The 20,007-nt window shown below is 38.2% G+C and overlaps 2 protein-coding genes and 2 long non-coding RNA genes across 4 annotated transcripts; 3 read left to right on the forward strand and 1 right to left on the reverse strand.

The window, feature by feature from the left end:
* The first annotated feature begins 6,766 nt into the window (after positions 1–6,766).
* On the forward strand, positions 6,767–7,973 carry ERF11 (ERF domain protein 11). Its single transcript, XM_007025496.3, has one exon. The coding sequence runs from the start codon at positions 6,891–6,893 to the stop codon at positions 7,620–7,622; it is 732 nt and encodes a 243-aa protein (XP_007025558.3). The 5' UTR covers positions 6,767–6,890; the 3' UTR covers positions 7,623–7,973.
* Positions 7,974–11,549: 3,576 nt separating this feature from the next.
* Positions 11,550–12,746, forward strand: LOC108662592 (uncharacterized). The gene is made up of 2 exons (XR_001928505.2): positions 11,550–11,855; positions 12,185–12,746. It is a non-coding gene; the product is annotated as an uncharacterized LOC108662592 (long non-coding RNA).
* Positions 12,747–14,125: 1,379 nt separating this feature from the next.
* On the forward strand, positions 14,126–15,024 carry LOC148762269 (uncharacterized). The gene is made up of 2 exons (XR_016026989.1): positions 14,126–14,505; positions 14,660–15,024. It is a non-coding gene; the product is annotated as an uncharacterized LOC148762269 (long non-coding RNA).
* Positions 15,025–18,043: 3,019 nt separating this feature from the next.
* Positions 18,044–19,104, reverse strand: ERF12 (ERF domain protein 12). The gene has a single exon (XM_018123277.2). The coding sequence runs from the start codon at positions 18,853–18,855 to the stop codon at positions 18,337–18,339; it is 519 nt and encodes a 172-aa protein (XP_017978766.1). The 5' UTR covers positions 18,856–19,104; the 3' UTR covers positions 18,044–18,336.
* Positions 19,105–20,007: the final 903 nt, after the last annotated feature.

Below are 20,007 nucleotides of genomic sequence, written 5' to 3' on the forward strand. Positions count from 1 at the left end.
GGTTTTTGGATTACGTATTAAACTCCATAAGAGTTTCCGGTGGAGCATGGCCAAAGATTTTGACTCACAAACCCTGCGTAATCTAGTTCAATGACTTACTAGTGTTCCGTTTATATATGATTTTATATTGAATTAAGTTTGTGTAATTTTATTTTATGTTAAATAAATTTTTATAATTAATTATTATATGTTAAAGTATAATTTGTCATTTTATATTTACGTTAACATCAACTTTAAAAGTAAAAAATATCATATAATCATATTATTATATAATATTATAATGCTACGTCTTTATTATTATGACATATTAACATGTCACGTGATATCAAATAATAAATAATATTTTAATTAATAATAGTTAGTCAATCATTAATTATAATAAGTTATTTCGTTTATTAAAGTAGAACAAATTTGATTAAACGTAATAAAAAAATAAAATTTTATTTGAATTTTTTAAAATAATTTTAAAGATTTTTTAAGTATTATGTCTAAACAAATTTAAAAATTGATGCTTTTAATAAATAAAGACACATAATTGTATAATTTTATTTTGAAGAATTTTTTAATTTTACATTTGATAATATATGAATATTATATATTTTTAATTTATAATGAATCAAATATAATCCGGTTTATGTATCACGTTATGTTATGCTTAAACTTTATGCCTAAGAATTGGGCTTGGGTATTGAAGCACAAGCTTGAAGAAACCCAAAAGGGTGGAGCTGTAACAAATTAACAAGTAAATCCGATCAAAGTTGAATGCAAATTTATGACAGGGCCGAGAAGGAGCTCACCAGAAACTTTTGGTCCGCAAACTGGACCTTACTTATCTTAAGCCCAATTGCTATAATGAACTCCCTTGCTCCTTGATGTTGTTGGCTTGTACGACAAGGATCAAACTGTTGAAGCTGATGGTTTAGTCCTTAGCCAGTTATCTTCCCCATTACTTCTGACTTGTTGAAGGTCCCTGCAACGGCAAGGACTTGGTCACGGAACTAACCATCAAAGTCTTAAACATAGACAATTTCCAGACAATCTTAATGGATAATTTTGTTTTAGTAGGTCAAACACTGTTCATGATTTGTATTTATTATTGTGTGTGTGTGTATATATATATATATATATATATATTATATATGGTGCCGACAGCCCACCCTTCCGACACCCTAGAAATTTTCTGAGAAACTACGTATGTTCTTAGATCTTGGTAGGTTTTAAGACTACGAAGCTAGAAACCAGAAAGTCAAGAAGAAGCGGCACGTAGCTTCCATGAACATAAGCCATACATGTCAGCAGTTCGAAATTCAGCGTTGAGTCCGTGTAGAATTTCTGTGGTCTGGACTTAATTTCCAGTTCCAGCCAGTGCTTACACAGTGGAGTTTGACGATTTTACCTTTCAAAACCAGCTTGGGTCATTTTCTGTGAGAGCAAAAGAAATGAAATTCAGGTTGTAAACGTTAGCAGCCTTAGCTGAGGAAACCCCCAAGCAAATGTACAGCATAATAAGTGCACACCTACGCCGAACAAAACAAAATAAAACAAACAAATGTACACCTGTTCCCATTTCCAGACATTACAGCATCCCGCAAAATAAAACAAACAAATGTAACACCAGTTCCCATTTCCAGACATTACAGCATCCCGCGAATAAAGGAACATCTCTCTGATTAGAATTCTATATCCTATTATGTCATATAACCTTTACGGACAAACTTCGACTTAGACCAGGAGTCATCTCTTTGTTTTCTACAAGTGACATATAGGTAAAGGTCAAAAAAAAAAAAAAAAAAACAGGATGATCAATCTTATACCAATGGAGTTTGAAAGAAAGATTTGAAGAAACATGGAATTTACATATTGGTAAAAGTCAAAAAAAAAGGTTTTAAACTTCCTTGGGTGAATTTCTTTTCTTCCCTTGGAATCACGACATAAGACAAGCAAAGGTGAGAAATCTAATGAATTTGAACACAAGACTTTCAACAACCCTAATTTCTTCTAGATTTTCTTTAAAAGAAAAAAAAAACATTTTGTTCATGGGAGATGCTTCTAGATCCTCAATCAATCACAACTGCAATGCTAAGCTCTAATGCTTTAACCTCATTGTAGCCTAGCTTGGCCTTGTTGACAATGGTACCACATTCTTTTGTTGACATTACAGGCACCAAAATATTGAGCAATTCCATGGTCCCGATTCTTTCCTTTGACAAAATGACCCCATACAGGGAATAATGTCACATAGTTTTTGTTCTGTTTTGCCTTGGAGTCCAAGCAAAAATTTAACATCCCAAAACAGGCCAAAAAAGTTTGATGGTCAACACGCATAAATGGGGCATCAGAATCATGAACCCTAACCAAAAGGCAAGCAAAATCTTATATTTGACTTTTGCAAGTAATGGCCACAAGCCGAAGGCAGTTCCCACTCCCCATTCATACAAGCCTCCACATTTCATTGGCTTTGGAAATACTGACCCTACAAAAAAATAAGAAATAAAAAAACAGATAGAGAAGTTCATTAAAAAGACACAGGAAAACAGACACATGTCTATGTCCCCATCAATACAGTTTACATCACTGCTCCCCTTGCTCATTATTGAAGAAGAAAATAATAATAATTTGATTTAACAAATTAAGGTTAGAATTAGTTATTAATGAATACTCACACGAAATAATTTTATGGAAAGATTACTCTATTGAAAAAAATATATATTTTTTCATTTAATGCAACCATTTCTTAGCATCTTAACAGAGAAAAGAGATTAAGAAGAAAAAGGAAGTGGCCCATGGAAAAGAGACAGAAGGAGCTGCTGCTATGGTGGCCAACAGAGTGCTGAATCAGCAGATTGAGAAGACTTGAAATTGAGCCACAAGAAAAGAGAGGCCAAGGCTGGACTACAAACGTACAGGTGCCACCTGTTCCGCTGTTCGAGTCAACGTGTTTCATGCTTTTTCATGGTGGGCTGTGTCCCAATATGTCTCTTATCTTATTCGGTCCCCACCTCTCCCACCTGCTCCTTGCCACGTACCCCCACGCCTAGCCATTACCCATTACTCACCGTTCCAAATTATTTTCAGTGTTCCTTAGACAAAATCTCTTCTTTCCTTTGTACCAATGCCCACAACATACATTGATTGATTTAGATTTTTTTCAGTAAAAAAAGATCAATTTAAAATTTTCATATTAAAAATAAATAAAATAAATCTTAAATTTATAAATAAAATTTTTACTATACCTAATAAATATATATTTTTAATTAAAAATGTGAACTTATAACAAGTAACATTTGAATTTACTTAATTTTTTAATCAAAACTTTTATAAAATATATCATAATTGAATAAGTTTGAATTGAGATATAGTGCAATGAAAACATTGTATAATTAAATGATGAAAAATATCATATCTTACGTATCTAAAAAAAAATGAGATGAATATTAAATTTATAAACAACTGTCCTTTTTCACTTAATAAATATACATATTTATCTCATAATTCAAATGTTTTAATTTTAAAGATGGGTGGATGTTAATTTCATATGTCGGATTTTGTTTTTGTCAACAATTTGAACCTGACAGGGGCCGTTGTGGTAAAGGAAATCATGTAATAGTTTTTCATACAAGGAAAATGAAATGTTAGAAACAGTAGCAGTAAGCTTATTAAAAAGAAAAAGACCGAAAAGTGTAAGAGATTTTGGCGATAGTATTAATTTCAAAGTCAATCAAGTCAATCGGGGGACGCGGGTGTGGGCGTGGGCCCAAACTTTCTGCCGAACAGCCGGCAGCAGAATTTCGGTGGCTGATTTTGGAGCGTGAAACTCGGAAATTTTAGGGGCATCCAGCCACCACCAAGATTAAAAGAAAGGCTGCGACAATCGTATGGTGATTGTTCTAGGAAACATAATATAAGCAAATTTAATTATAATTTTTTGTCAATATGGAACCGTGGTTTGGTTGTTGTGAAGAATTTGATCAGACCATACAAACTTCGTATCGTATCTTTTCTATAACCGACCAGAGAAAAAGAAAATTAACAAATGCAAAAAAAAAAAAGTTATGGAAAATTATTGAGCAATAATCGTGTGACTGTGTGAGCAGTGTGCTGCGGTGGTCCTTCTATATGCTTTTGCCTGCATGCCTACCATTGATGAGCTTATAATTTTCGTGCCTTAATGGGTGAACGATACTTTTAGCTTTGCCGCTCATTATTGTATGCATGAATTTGCTTTGATGTTAATCAACGTTTAAGCTTTTAATCACATGTTTATTTTTATGTTAATTTAATTTTTTTTCTATTTAGAAAGGCATGAAAGATTAAAATATAGTAGAGGGTAAATCAAGCATGGCAAAGCATACCTAATGCAATTAATATTCCTGTGACAGGGGGGGGGGGGGGGGGGTGGGGGATACAGAGATTTTTAAAGATTTCCCATGCTCAATATTTCGAATTGAAAATGACAAGATAACCCTGTTTATGAGATTAACATGAAAATTAAATTAGTTTGGCAAAAATAACTAATAATAATGCTGTGCATGCGAAAGCCATCAATTTTCTTTTTCAGGAAACTTTTTGCGTTCGCAAGTGAAGCCACGTGGAGCTCATAAATGCCGTCAAATTTTGGTGGATTTAATGGGAATGAAAAAAAGAAAACACTGTCCCCTGCTGCTAGGCCAAAATCAATACATGCACTTGCTGGCCGTAACCTTCCCTATGCATTTTAGCCGTATAATAACGTTAACAAACCCCATAATAGGGGTCAATTAATTGACCAGGTTTAAAAAAAAAAATTTAAGTATTAAATTTTTAAACCAAGTCCTCAATCTAACTCTTTATTGTCCCCCAAATTTGTTCCAAATCAAGGTCACGAGGCTCACATTAACAAGCGTATCACGTGAAAATTAGGCAGCTAAACCCCAGTGTAATGGGTTGCAGTCAGTCGGGGCAAAATGGAAAAAGAAAATCAATTGGCTGGGTATCCCTAGCAGCTCCCTTTGTTTGGTCTCGCATTTAATGCAGTCAAATTTTTGTCCATTAATTAAATGGGATTTACGATTGATTTTGGATAAACCTCTTTCTTCTTAATAGTAACAGCTATGACTCATCAAAATGAAGAACATGTGTAGGGTTACTCGAATTGGTAGGAACGGATTTCATATCAACCTTCTTAATTACTAATACATTAACACTATTATTTTGATTTTTTATATTTTGAAAAAATTAATAATCGATATTTATAATTACCCGTTAATCTGATTTTTTTATAAAATAAAAATTTAAACTAATAATATTTTTTAACGTACGGTCTTTGTGTGCCATTAAATGATGCATTTAAGTTAGGTTAATTCAGCAAGGGACCTATCGTGGAAACAGGCCAGGCCAGGCCACGCCATACCTCCCCCTCTAAACAGGCAACTTTCCTAATTTACTAACATTTAACATCTCTAAACATACGGCAACGTGTTTTGCGTGATCGTTAATTAGTTAAAAATGAAAACCTAAACCGTCCCCAATAGATTCCGCGGCAAAATAGAAATCCATCCCTGCTTTAATTACGAGGGGGAGAGAGTGGGTAGTGGAGGAATTTTGTAAGGTGGAGCGTGTCATACATGGGGGATAGGAGGGAGTGGGGGAAGACACTTGTCGGGTGAAATTGATACTAGGTGTCAGAAACTACTCATGTGGGCAGCAGGCAGCAGGCGTTGGAGTGTGGAGGGGTTGTTTTTTTTATGGGTGTTAGGTGCCAATCAACACGCGTAAGGAACAAAGGAAACGTGGCGAGATTCGATTGGGTAGTGGGCAACACCTGTTGGGTCCAAGCGAGCGGTTCAAAGGGATAAATGAAGGCGTGGGGGTGCTTCCGAAGCCCGTAAAATAAATAAATGAATAAAAAGAAAAAAATGGGAACAGAAAAGAGAGAGAAATATAGGGAGAGAGCAAAGAGGCAAACCAAAGGCAGCGCCAATCCCCCCATTTCCTCTCATCAAAAATCAAATAACCGATCCAAGTCACGCGGCGAGATAGCAGAATATGCCGACAACTTGTTCAAACATCCTATTATCTATTTCACCTCCATACCCCACGCGCCCTAATTTCTTCCTTTCAAAATCTTTTAAACATTTTCATTTGGCTTGCTTCAACATTAAATATTTGAATCCATATCTATAAATCACTTCGAAATATGAAATCACTCTACCTAATTCATGTTTACCAAACTTTCCATTGCTTGATAAAGCCATACAATCGAGTGGTATGTTTGAAGAGTAAATTAGTAAAACTGTTAACTCTTTTTATACGTTAGGCTCTTTGAAAATTACTTTACAAGTTTCTTATCAAATGTTTGAAGATATTGAGATGTCACTTCATAAATTAGCTAGTTTGTATAATTAAATAAGGAAAGAAAGTTTTTGTTATTAAGAAATTTTAATAAAGATAAAACACGCAAAATAAATAAAAAAATTTTCAGTTTTTGAGTAAGGTGTGTGAAAGGACGCGAGACAAGAGAGAGTGAGATGGAGCCCATACCACCGCACGCAATCAACAGTGCTATAACAGCCGTTAGATAATGATATTGATGATGTAGTGATGCTCCTCTTCGAGACAACCACATGCCACGTAATCCGGATATGCAATTTACTAAACTGCCAGCACTCCCCTCTGTTTCTCGCAGCCGCCCCTTCCAGTCAAATCCCTCGTTGACTGTGCCCCTCCTTTCTCTCTCCTTTAATTCCTCGACGATTCCCCCTCCCCCTCTATAAAAACTCCTCGCTTGCCCTCCCTTCTCTCTTCAACCCCACATTAATCCCCAGCGTTTGCTCGCAGCAAAAAAACAAAATACATTGCGCGTTTAAACTTCTCTTTCTTTAAACGGAAACGGAAAGGCTTTCCATTATTAAATGGCGCCGAGAGAGAAAACGGCGGTCGTTAAGGGTAACGGCAACGTTAACGGAAATAGCAAGGAGGTGCATTTTAGAGGAGTGAGGAAGCGTCCATGGGGCCGTTACGCTGCTGAGATCAGAGATCCAGGGAAGAAGAGTCGAGTTTGGCTCGGAACTTTTGATACGGCTGAGGAAGCAGCCAGAGCCTATGACACCGCCGCCAGGGAATTTCGCGGCGCCAAGGCTAAGACAAATTTTCCCCTCCCCTGTGAAAATCTCAACAATGGTAATAACTGTAACGACAACGATAACAACAACAATAGCAACAACCAGAGTCCAAGCCAGAGTAGCACCGTGGAGTCGTCGAGCCGTGAGCCGTCGCTCATGATCTATTCTTCGCCGTTTGATCTCAACCTTGGTCACGCGGCGGTTGCCGGGTTCGAAACTCCAGCCGTTAGGTTTCCATTCCAGCAAGTTTCACCGGTTACCGGCGTGTTCGCCGCCGGCCTACCGGCCGTTGCTAGTCCTCAACTTTTCTACTTTGATTCCTTCGTTCGGCCTGGAGCGGTGAAAGGCCAGCAGTATCAACGGATGAGATTCGACCATAACGATTTTCATGCGACGTTTAACGGTGGAGTTCAAAGCGACTCCGATTCGTCGTCCGTGGTTGATTTGAACCATCACGAGATCAAGCAACGTCCCCTTCTCAATATCGATCTCAACCAACCTGCTCTTCCGGAAATCGCGTGATTTTTTTTTTCCGCCGATCGTAAAACTGGAATATCATGAATTCTTATTTTCCGTTCTTTAAATTTATTTTTCTTACTCTTTAGTCCTGAAGAAAAAAACGAAGGTAGACTAGAGAAAATGAGACCACAAAAAAGAAGATATAATTACGGCGAGAGCTGTGATAAGTTGATGTGATCTACTGTGACGATCTTCCGATCACAAATCAACGGCGGCCGAGAGGTGTGAATACTTAGCTGATGATCTACTCTTTTTTTTTCAACAGAGAAATATCAGTTTCTATCTGTTGTTCCATAACTACTTACTGTACTTGTTTTTTCTCCCAATGAATTAACACCAAAGAAATTCCTCCAAGCATTTCTTTTTTTTTTTTTCATTTGCTCTATATTTACGACCTGTTAATTCTTCTATGATTAATAATTTTAGCGTAGGACCGCAATCCTGGCCGGAACCTGAAAAACTGTTCCGGCGAATCTTCCGTACACGGACAATGCGGGAGATTGTATTTTACTTATAGAGATAAAATAAAAAAATTGGAACCGCCTCATATTTGCTGCCACGTGTTTTCGTCGTGTTTACGGGAAACTAATATAGTTTAAGATTTGGAAAAGGTGGGACAAGTATAACTTACTACTTCCCAGCTACCTGCATATATGATGAGGTGATTTTTCTTATTATTTTTTGTAATTTTCTTTTTATGTGTAATTTTTGCTCTGGGTGGGTGGCCTCGTTCTGATTCAGTTGGTTACTGGAATTGATTTAATGCCAACTTTCTTAATTTGCAAACCACTATCCTTCCATTTTTGAGAAATCAAACAATGGGTTTTGGGAATTTCCTTTTTAGGACTTTTGAAAGGAATACATTAACCAATTTTCCAACTATAGATTCAAAAAATTATGCTCTACAAAAGGAAAAATAAAAAAAAAAGGATTTTAACAATACAATCTAATCATGGATAAATAAAGCAAGCAAGAATCGTTTTTCGTTTTTGTGAATTTGAATGCATGAAATAGTTATGAACATAAGATTTGTTGAGAGTTCAAGATTCAGTGTAAGGAAAAACCGACTGGTTCATCAAATTATTGATACTGCAACTATTTATATCTATGCTTTAACAATTCAGAAGTTCAGAATTTAATTATAAGATCTGTTCCTGATCTCTTGGTTTTGCTTTATTCTTTTGGTAACTTTCTCTATTTAGATATGGAAGGGGAAATATAGGTTTTGAGCACTAAATTGACTTGTACGGTATACGTGGCGAAATCTTATGAATCGATTGCTCTTTTTTACCAACGTGGTATTGGAGGGGCGGGAGATATGATATGCTAGATGAAAAACAGTGGCAGCCAAATAGACTCTGGCAAAGGGGGCAAAGATGTAAATAAGGGAGCGCGGAGCGGGTAAAAGGAAAAGAAAATGAAGATGCCAGTGATAGGAGGGAGTGCGGCGGAAAAACAAGCGGCGCGTGAGTGGGATTAAAGAGCGGGTTTCTAGGTAGGAGACCGAAAGGTCATTCCATGTTGACTGGGTACTTCTCGAGATTCGTGTCTGAACTGCACGTGTTATACGGCCGTCCGATCCTTGCGTGTGTTTGTGTCTTCCATTTTCAAATCTAATCATTATCGTAATTGTTCTCTTTTTTTTCTCTCTCTCTCTCTCTCTCGTAACTTATTTGTTCCTTTTTTAAAATAATTATTTACACGAAAAAGGAGGAGAAGGAGACAAGACCGGGCCCCACGTGGAAGCTGGCGCTGGAAGTGGAAGTGGGGATGCGCGGCTGCCGCTTTTGGTGGGGCCCGGTCTTTGGTCGTCGATATCTATGCTCAAAGATTTCTCTTTCCTCACTCAACCTTTTTCTTAGAAATATAAAAAAAAATTCAATTAAATCATTAACCTATTAACTTTTTATTTTCATTATCCTATTATAATTCAACTCCTATTTTTTTAACATTCTTTCTGCCGAATACCGGCTGAACCCAATGTTCCTCACGCCGAGTGTTTACCTCCCCCAGGTAATGGTAAAAAGATACACATTAAAACTAATGTTAATCAATTACAATTTGCCTATTTTAAAAAGGGTCATGCATGCCATCAGTCATAAATCTGCCATGTCATAGACAGTAGTTCAGTATTTATGGGTCGGGCATTAAGTCATTTATTTGCATGTTGACCCTGAAAATGAAAATTTAAAAATTAAAAAAAAGGAGATGCGGATCTGGACCTTATGGGATGCCATGCATGAGGAACAACATGCCATGATAAGAAAGGGACCATCGGTTCAAATATTATTTTAATAATTTTAAAAAAATGAGATGATGGAAATTTAAAAAAAAAAAAGCAAGGAGAGAGAGAGAGGGAGAGTACGGCGCAGAGAAGCCGCGAGGAAAGGTGACGTGTCGGATTAGGACAGACAGTTACGCCGGCGGGTCGGCGTGATTGCGTTAAAGCTGTGGTTCTGTGGGACCCAGTTTTTTTATTTTTATTTCTTTATCTCTCTCTCCATTCCACCGCCATGATTCGGATGGAGAAGGCTGATGCCTCGTGATGCGCCACGTTTCGCGCTCGAGAGAAAGAGTATGTAAAATAATAATTTTATAAAAAAAATAGTAATAAAAAAAGCTTAGAAAAAGCAACCGCCAAAATAATAACAAGGGTGGGACGAAAATGATAGTAATAAAAAAGGGTTAGGTAGAAGGGTGCGGGGCGGCTGCTGTATTTTTTGCCTTACCCATGCCTTTTTAAGTGGACTTTTGTTGCCTCATGAGGTGACACCTTCTTCTCTCTCTCTCTCTCATTTTAGTGCTTCTTTTTTTCTCTTCTTTATTTCCAGAATTCTCTTTCACAAGGCGGCAGGCATCTCCAGCTCTTCCTTCTTCTCATGGGCTAAGCTACGTCGTTTTCTGCCATATATTCACTCGTTGTCATTCTTGGCTTTGTCTACCCTAATTGTTGTTTGGTGGCAATTACCATATAAAATCTTTAACCTTTTTTTTTATATTTTAATAAAGGAATTGATATTTGTACGCTTCATATTCTATCTTTTATGTATGTGTCACATCTAGGATTAGAAGCCTAAGCTCTATGACCCAAAAAAAGAAAAGAAAAAGAAAAAACATAATAGCATTGGAATTTAACTCAAACTTATATCTTATTGTAAGAGAGAAAGAGATAAGCATATAGAAGGGATTATTGGATGAAAATTTTTAGTTTGAATTGTACTATCAAATGAAATGATGTTTCATCCTTCCTTCTACCTCTTTTTTTCCTGTTGTCTTACCTAACAAAAGACGTCCTAAACCTATCAAAAATACCATAAAACAAAAAAGCAAGCTAACATTAAAAAGCATGAGCCGAAACATGAGTGAATCAAAGAAATTTAGAGGCTTTGTTGGGTATATAAAATAATTGCGATTGGATGTGAGTCAGCTTGTTTCAAAGTAGTAGTACTAGTAGTAGTTTCAAACAGGTTAATAATGGGTTCGTGTGGGGGGTGAAATGTTTGAAAGCAAAGGCATGAATGAAGCTGTCAAAGCCATCCGCCCAATTTGCCATCAGGATAATGTTAAAGCCGTCAGACACGGGTGTGTGGATAGAATCTGACAGCGTCACACGTGACTAGAAGATACCTAACATATGTTTTCATGTTGCTTGTCCTCTCTCTCTCTCTCTCTCTCTTTAAGTTTATCTGTACTTTTAATACTGGTTAAGTAATGCTTTTGTAATCTTGCTGGAGTAACCTTCTCCCTCCCAATTCCAAACAGTCTCTGGCCCTTTAGAATATTCGTTTATTGGAAGTATATTTGAGATGTCAATGTCTTCTTCTTCATAAAAAAATTAATGAAAATTTTAATATAAAATTAAATCAAATTCGTAATTGAAAAATATTCTTGTACCGTTTAGACAATATCTTGTTGGCATATATCCTTTTGAAGCGACATTTGGATGGAAACATGGAAGGTCTGTGATAGAGCACATATGGAAGGAAACATACTTTGGGATAAGGCTAAAATTTCAATCCCCCATAGCTTTTGCCTTCAAAAACTGATCATAAGAAGGCCAAACTTTGAAGTCTGTTGACGTAAGTCGCCAAGTATGTTGGGCGGTCATGTCTCCCACTACTTCCCCAATGGGTCGTGAACTAGTTGGTGCCTTTTCCATGATACCATCCAACTACAGCACTGTGTTGTTCCAAAACAGTCAATTTGTCCATCATTCATGGCCATGGAATTTATTAGGTAGCCCGAAGCTTGAGCCACCATATTTTTCTATGATTTCCGTCTTATCTTTACATTTTCAGTAGAAAATTTCCAGGCGTGACAATTATGACTTTTAATTATATGATCAAGGCGTCAAGCTACCCCGATACATGTATATATAGTTGCTTAGATTTTGCTTTTATAGCTGATTTCAGTGATGACGGTTGACAAACAAGGCATTTCCCATAATAGATAGGCTCAATTTGTTTCATTCTTTTTGTTGTTATCGGGACTTTCCAGTAACCGATTAGTTGAAATGCCAAGGCCAAGCAGCCTGATTGTTGTTGTTTACTGATTGTTGTTATAAGGTGTAAAGCAAGGTCTTTGTAGCTACTTTTCACCTTCGGGTCGGGTGGTGGGGGCTTAAGGAGAACAAACGAGAGTCGGTGAGAAGGGCTTTTCTGGTGGAATTTGGAGGCAGCAGGCCTTTTTACAGGCGCAGTTTAGACTAAACCTGCATTAGTCTAGTCGGTGATATTCTCTCTCGGGTACCCCTTATAGGGTGGGAAATAGAATTTCATATCATATGGTTGTGAAAAACGGTTGTGACTTTGTTGATTATATAGCATGCTACTAGTGGTCGAGTTTGAAATTAGGGTTGCACATGCAATCATCGATTCCAGATGATTGACAACACTGTGTAAATTTGTTCAAGAATATCTCCACTTCTGGCAAATGATGATTTGCATATCTACGAAAGAGTTACACTGTTTGGTCTTTTTTCCTCAAAATATGTTATTTTCCAGGTATGGGGGCTCTTTGCAATGGACCTGTAGTGGCTGGCATTGGCTTGTTTCTTGTTATTATGCCTGTAAATGTTTTGGATGCTCAATTTATGCCATCATATTGAAATTAAATGTTTCCAAACAAGGCACAAGAGTTTCTTTCCTTCTTTTCTCGTGGGTCCATGGAGTTTTTATAGGGGCAATCATCGTTTTGGTTCTGTCCCGTGATCAATGAATTGTCTATCAAAGAAGGCATTGACCATTCTTCTCCACTATTTACTTGTTTCAACAAAGCGTCCTTTGGACGAATTGAAGCTTACTTGATTAAAAAGTTTGATAATCACAAACGCTTTTGTGCAGTCCGAAAGTAGACAACGAGAAGACGAAATCATGGGTATAGTATGAGTGAATACTTCAAACTTTCATTGGTCTACACTTTCCTTCCCCTTCTCCATTGCTCTTTTCTTTTCTTTTCCTTTCTTTCCCTTTCCTACCTTCTTTTTCAAACTAACAATTGAAGCATTTCACTTTAGTCCATACACTTAAAACTTTTTCTTCCCACCTTTTCCACGCCCTTCTTCTTTTCCGTAGGTTGCCAGTTTTTCATTTCCTTTCATCATACTCATACTGTGTCGCTTAAAGAAAGATGGCAAAGAAAATAAAAGTTCTTTCTATAAAGATTACTCTGCACTGCAAACAAGCATTAGGAACCAGGGATGGAACCATGGCCCTGGGACTGGGAGCATGAGTCGCTGGGCCAAAGCCCGGGGCTTAGCAAACTACCGAACTGAACCAACATAGGAAATGGTTGAGCGCGCTGCTAATCATCTCGATGATCAGTTTTCAGCATTAATAATTACCTCATTGTTTCAGGTTGCTGCAGGGTTTTAGTTGAACGACTGTTCCTAGTATTACAAAGGGCTCCTCAAAGCCTCCAAATCAGGACATGTGTTAAATGTTTGAACCAGACGAATTAAAGAATCCCAACCCCATGAATTTTATGCATAATTCAAATATAATTACCCTTTGGGTTTTGAATAAATGAATGTTGTAAGACAGGGTCGTGAGTTTTGGACCACATTACTGTTCCTTTCCCGTACAGCACCAAGTGGGCACAGGCTTTTCTTTCAAAAACAAAAGGCAAATAGGGTCAAAATTGAGCCGTCAACAAAATCGTCCGCCCTAAAAAAAACAAAAAAAGGGTGGTTATTACAAAGATATAGAAAAATATACATAATATCTTTGGGGACCATTCTGTTCATTATCATGGGTCCCTCTTTATCCTCCATGTTCTGGAGATGCATGGAATGATTGTTTGTTCATATTTTGGTTTTTTTTACTAAAAAAAATTTGTAAAGAGATTCCTTTGATAAGTTTCACATTGGGCCCCACAGAATGAGCGGACAGGATTTAGCCACCGTCCAATGGGGTTGCCTTTCCCCACCTTGTCATGCGATTTAATGACGTGCGGCTCTGTTACACGTGGTGCACCACAATATTTCAGATTTTTGGCCCATTGTTTTTAGAAGCAAAACCACTGTCTGAGGCAGCGTTTACACATTAACTTTCTTTCTCGTTGCAGAATGTAAAGCCTTTTCTGATTCTTGTTTTAATTTATAGTAGAAAAGGAAGACCAAGTCAGAGAGCCAATCGTCATGTGTCATCATCCATGATGATGATGATGCTAACATCAATCTCGCACACCCATGCATGATGGGCCATTTCCATGCCTGCCAGGTAATTTATACGTGGGAACCCGCAAACCAGAAAGGACAACAACACACACCAGAATTAACGGCGCCGTTAATAATCATGCGAAACACGAGGAAAGGAAACCGTTCGTGTGAACTCTAAAACGACGTCAAACCGCCGCCGCCGTCACCGACAGGATCACGGAGTTCTCTGTACGATAAAAGGGGGGGGGGGGGGGGGGGGGGGGGTGGGGGCAAAAAAAAAGAAACAAACAACGATAAAAGGATGCATTTATTACAGCTATTTTTCTATTTTCTTTTTTTTAGAAAAATGGGGTTTTAGATGTGTTATTTGTGTGGCTGGCAGGTTAAGAGTGCCGTGACGCCTTGGCTGCCGACAGATTCTTTGGCGAGGAGGGGGCCACAACGTTGTGAGGATGCCACGTGACCTTGGACACGGTGTGGGGTCCACTTAAAAAATGTTGTAAGAGAAGAGAGAGAGAGAGAGAAGGAGAGGTGGGGACCACGTGAAGAAAGGGATTGTTTTGAAATGACGGCCGGCTGGGTGCAAGAGCAGCAGCAGCAGCAGTGATGATGGCGATGAAGCTTACTGAGTGCTGACGCTGGTATTAGGTGAAGTGTAAGAGATATAGAGAGAGAACGAGAAAAAGAATCACGGAAAGTTTGCGTGTTGGGCTGTTTTTATGTCTAATAATAAATATAAAAATATATTTAAAAAATGAACACAAGGGTTAGGTGCAGGGCATCTATTTTTCCTGACAAATTTGCCTTTCACGCTCTTCATGTTCTTTAGCCAATTCAAAATGAGGGCTCTTCATTTCCTTTGAAAGAGGAAAAAGGGCGAAGCTTTCTTTCTGAGTTTAAAAAAAACATACCCATCACCCAATTACTAAAATCGATCCAAAATGACAAAAAAAAAAAAGGCAAATTGGAAAGCAAAAAGGTTTTTCTTTTTCCTTTGGCTGAGTAAATAATGTTGCAAAATAAATTTTTATTTATTCTTTTTTCATACTTTGAATGCGTATGACTTCATCTAGAAACGACAACGAATTTGGAATGAGGGGCACTAAGAATTCTGTTTGACAATTACGCCATGTATTTGTCATTGATTCTTGATTAAGTAAGCAAACAATGCCACCGGCCAACCAAATGGCCCCCCAACAAGAAAAACGTTGACCACCACCACCGCCACCACGTTCTATCCTCGCACCCACTAAGCTTCGTCTTTCATTTTCAACTCCCCCTCCTCTCTCTCTCTCTCTCTCTTAACCTTCTGTCTTTTAATATAATCTTGCAATGAATTTAATTAATTAATTTTATTTTATCGATTATATTTAATTTATTGATAATGTGTTCATCAAGATACAAATTTGATTAATAAAGTTAAAGAAAAGAAAAGGAGACAATACAAAATGTGACGAAGCTTTCACCATGTTGTAATCCTTTAATCTTTCACTTTATAGCCACCACCTAAAACCATAGCCTATGGTTTTTTTATAATTGCGCCACAAAACAAATGGTTGCAAGAGTGAGATACTGACCGGGTCTTTGCCAAATACGAATACTGATAAAAGAAGAAAGGGATAAGAAAAGACATGTTGGCATAGGTTGTCTTTCATTTGCTCTCCAAATCGCTTGGTGACTAGATACGTCCTTTAAACATTTGCGGGGTTATATATGGCTGCTCTAAGACAACCCAAGTGCAATACTAGATCTGTATTTGATTCCTTGTCGAATGATCTAAAGATCAAAGTGATAGGTATGGTTATTATTCTATGGCAATGATGCATGTATTTGGGTTAAGACTTAGCTCGACGTACAATGATTGCATGATGGATAAAGAAATGTTTTGGCACGTTTGCGTATTGGAAACTAGGGTGAAGAAATTTTGGTGGGTTTGGATTATTATTTTAATATTTGAAATGGGTTTCTCGTGGTGTTGTTGTTGAAGATAGATAATGATTAGTGTACAAAAAGTAAGTCATGTTAACATTGCATTGAAGGGAAACTTCTTTGTTGGGGTTGATTATATGCATGAACCTTAGATCAATACATTTTACAATGAAATTCTCATGATTAAAGAAAATTATTATTGTCGTCTTCTAGTTGAAGAAGTGAAAGTCATGAATCATGCAAACCGTAGTCAAAATGTAACACACTAGAAATTCCAAGGAAAGAAACTTTGCTGTGGGTTTGATTATAGAATTATAGAATGAAGTAAACATGCGTTATAAAAAGTTTGGAGAAAGTACTGGTCAAGTTTTGAAAAAAAGGGAAGGGTGGGTGCCGCCATTCATTGTGTGTTTTTTCCCTTGGAATATGCCGAACCCTATCCTCCAAGGTCGTCCCATCTAAGCTAACCCCTAGGCCGCCTCCCTCAAATCACATTTATGTTTTGCCCGCCCTCCCACCCGTTTGGTCAATGGAGGCACCAACATAGTGAAAGCAGAAGGACATGATTGGCTTGACTCCTACTTAACCTATGCACCTGTGCAAATTACTTGCTTTGCCTTTGTTATTGGCACAAAGTTCCCCACATCATCCCTTAGCCCGATTTGATTTAACAACATCACTTCTTCCATTTTGTCAGTACATTGACAAAATGACCGAGTCAGCCCTTGAACCCGATTTGGGTTTTGCTTCTACATTTTTCTTTAGTTGTTGAGTTGATTCCTCACTCGCTCAAAATCAACACTGCTTATCCTTTCTTCCAAACCACGAGTAACAGCCGAGCTTAGTGGAACCCTGGCTTAAATTTCGTCAAATATTTGGACCAACCCTTTTTTTTTTTTTATGTAAGACTACATGCTAATACAATAGTCTAATATACATTTCAATGTGTAGTTTAAAGATCACTCTCAAGAAAAGCCAATCATGAGACACCAATTGCATACTTTTCATCATACATTGACAGTGTATTTATATATTTTTTATACTCAAAAGTCTAAATCAAAGCCTTATTCCATAGTACAAAATTAATGGATAAATTTCCGTAATTAGTAGGGTTTTGAGGCTTATTATAGTCAGCAAGCCAAAAGGATATAAAATGGACCACAAACATATTCCGAGAAAACGGAGTGTTCTAAACAAGAAAAGAGCGACAGCGACAGAAAAGCCGGCACATGAACAACGCCACCACCCATTTTTCCTTAACCAGATAAAAACGACGTCCCTCAAAGTAATGCAGAGACGTCCCTCAAAGTAATACAGAGACGTTATCCATCTTCAACACAATTTTATTTTTTTATACTTTAAAAAAGAGAAATATCACACCAACATTAAACTGAGTTATGAGGTACTGTTGGGAGACCCTAGAGAAATCACACGCGCTTGAACAGGCGAGTTGGTCTATGCTGTAGGCTGCTGAATTGATCAGAACCAGATCTCTGGACTAGCAAACTAAAAAAGGATTGCAAAACGCACACGCTTGCTTCGCGTTTTTCCATGTTAAAATAACAAAAGCCCCACTTTAACACTAGTCCAGTCCCCGGCTCCAGTTGATGAGAACCCCACTCTCATCCCATCGGCGCGTGCTTCAACATATAGGTGTATATCAATATATATAATATTACCTAATATTCCTTACAGCAAGAGGATGTATGGTTCTTGGGAGGCAAATCAGAATCCATATTTTTGCCCGTCTGATCAAGTACCCAATGCCGTCGAATCAACGATGGATATAGTTTTAAATTGATGAAGAAATTTTATGCATGAAGAAAAATAAAATAAATGGAAAGAAAAAAAGAGCTGAGAAGTGTTTCATAGAAATTAAGAAAAACATTATATGTACACAAAGGTTCTTCACTTTTTGAATGGTCTGATGATTCTTCTTGTTGCTTAATCCCCTCTCAAAATAGAGAAATAAAGAAAGAAATAGTAGTAAAGATACCTAAGCGAAAAAGGGCCATTAAAGGGGATCAACATAAAGGGGGTTAAGTTAAAAGGAAAAAAAAATAAAGGAAGCCGTAAAATGCCTACAGAAACCTCATTCACATTGGGAAAGCTTAGAGCTTTTTCTGGTTTTCACAGCCACAAAGGAGGTGGTTCATTCAAATCTATAGGCAACCCACGTCGAACCATCCCAAAAAACGACGCTGTGGATCCATTTTCCGGCACCGGAGGACCATTCGAGACGGCGACAACATTGGGCTTAGTTGACGATGATGAGTCAGCGTCGAACTTCATTTCTTTGAGAACCCCGGTTGTGAGGAACTCACCCAGGGCTAAGCGGTGATGGTGATGAGCTGAAGCTGAAGCCCAACGATGATGACGGTGATGATGGGGATGGTGGGGATTATCAGAGGGAAGATTGAGATCGAGAGAAAGGCCAGCAGCGGAAGCTGGGGCGGGGAAGTTTGTTTTAGCTTTGGCTCCACGGAGAGACCTAGCAGCTCCATCGTAAGCAAGTGCAGCTTCTTCTGGTGTGTCAAATGTACCCAACCAGACCCTTGTTTTTTTCCATGGATCACGTATTTCAGCCGCGTATCTTCCCCATGGCCTCTTCCTCACTCCCCTGTAGTGCCCTTCTCTGGAAGACGCCATGAAGTGAGCCAAAAAAATATAACACAAAACAAAGATTGAAACAGAGAAGAATAAAAAAGAAAAGAAGATTTCAGCTTTTTGTTTGTGAGACAAAGGAAAAAGAAAAACTAAGCCCTAAAGCTCTAAAGAAGAAGAGGGAACTGATGAGAGGGCAGAGAGAGAGAGGGAAACTAGAGTGTGTTTGTGAGTATAAAAGTTAGAGAGGGACCCACTACAGTCACCCGTAATCGTCGGCTGGACGGCACGAGAAGTTCTTGTTCTTGTTTATTTAACGCAATCGACAACCCTTTCCCTACCCTTGGATTCTCATCATATCTAAGGTTTTTCTTTGAACGTGATCCGACGGTTGTAATTTGTTATAGACATGAACGTGAAGACTTCCTTAGATATACCTATAACACAAAGGAAACAATAGTGGGACCATGCTTTTAAAAATAAAAGAAATAAGAAAAAAAATCAAGAGAGCCGCCGCCTGATTGGACGTGAGAGCAGAGGAGGCTGTCATGTGACTACACTCCGCGCCGGTGCTTACGTATGCCCTACTTCTTTTGTACGGCGCTGCCCAGCCGCGCCTGCCTCTAATATTCAGTAGAACAAATACAAAATAAAAAATGGGGAAAATGTATGATTAATAATGTATTATATAATATTAGAATATGGGTACTAGCAGAGTATCAGAGAGCAGGGGGGTGGCGTGTCGGGTAGTGAGTGGAAGATAGCAGCAGACGGGGGGGGTGGAGAGGGGATGGCAGCAGACCCCACGTGGAAGGTACATAAGGAGGTGTCTGAGATGCAGGAGACAGGACCGAGTTGGGTTGGGGGGGACTGAGTGAGTTTAATTTTGGGGGGTGGCGTGTTTGACTCGGTTTTGAGGGCGTGGAGTCAGGCAAAACAAAAGTGGTCCAGATGTTGGGTTGGGTGAGGGGTCGAGAAACTGAGAAAGGAGGGGTAAAGTGGAAGCTGAGGAAACTGTACGGTGAGAAGGGTTGATGTGGGTGAATGACTGCAGGTAACTGACACATGGTCACGTGAAGGTATTTTCCTGGTTTTGTTTTCGGTTTTTTTTTTTTTTTTTGCTTTTGACTGTCTTTTAGGTTGTTGTATCATGACACGTGTTGGACTTCGATGCATGTAGGGGGGGCATATTTCTTC

This window comes from Theobroma cacao, chromosome 6, assembly GCF_053813885.1.
Source record: "Theobroma cacao isolate CCN51 chromosome 6, ASM5381388v1, whole genome shotgun sequence".
Lineage (NCBI taxonomy): Eukaryota > Viridiplantae > Streptophyta > Magnoliopsida > Malvales > Malvaceae > Theobroma > Theobroma cacao.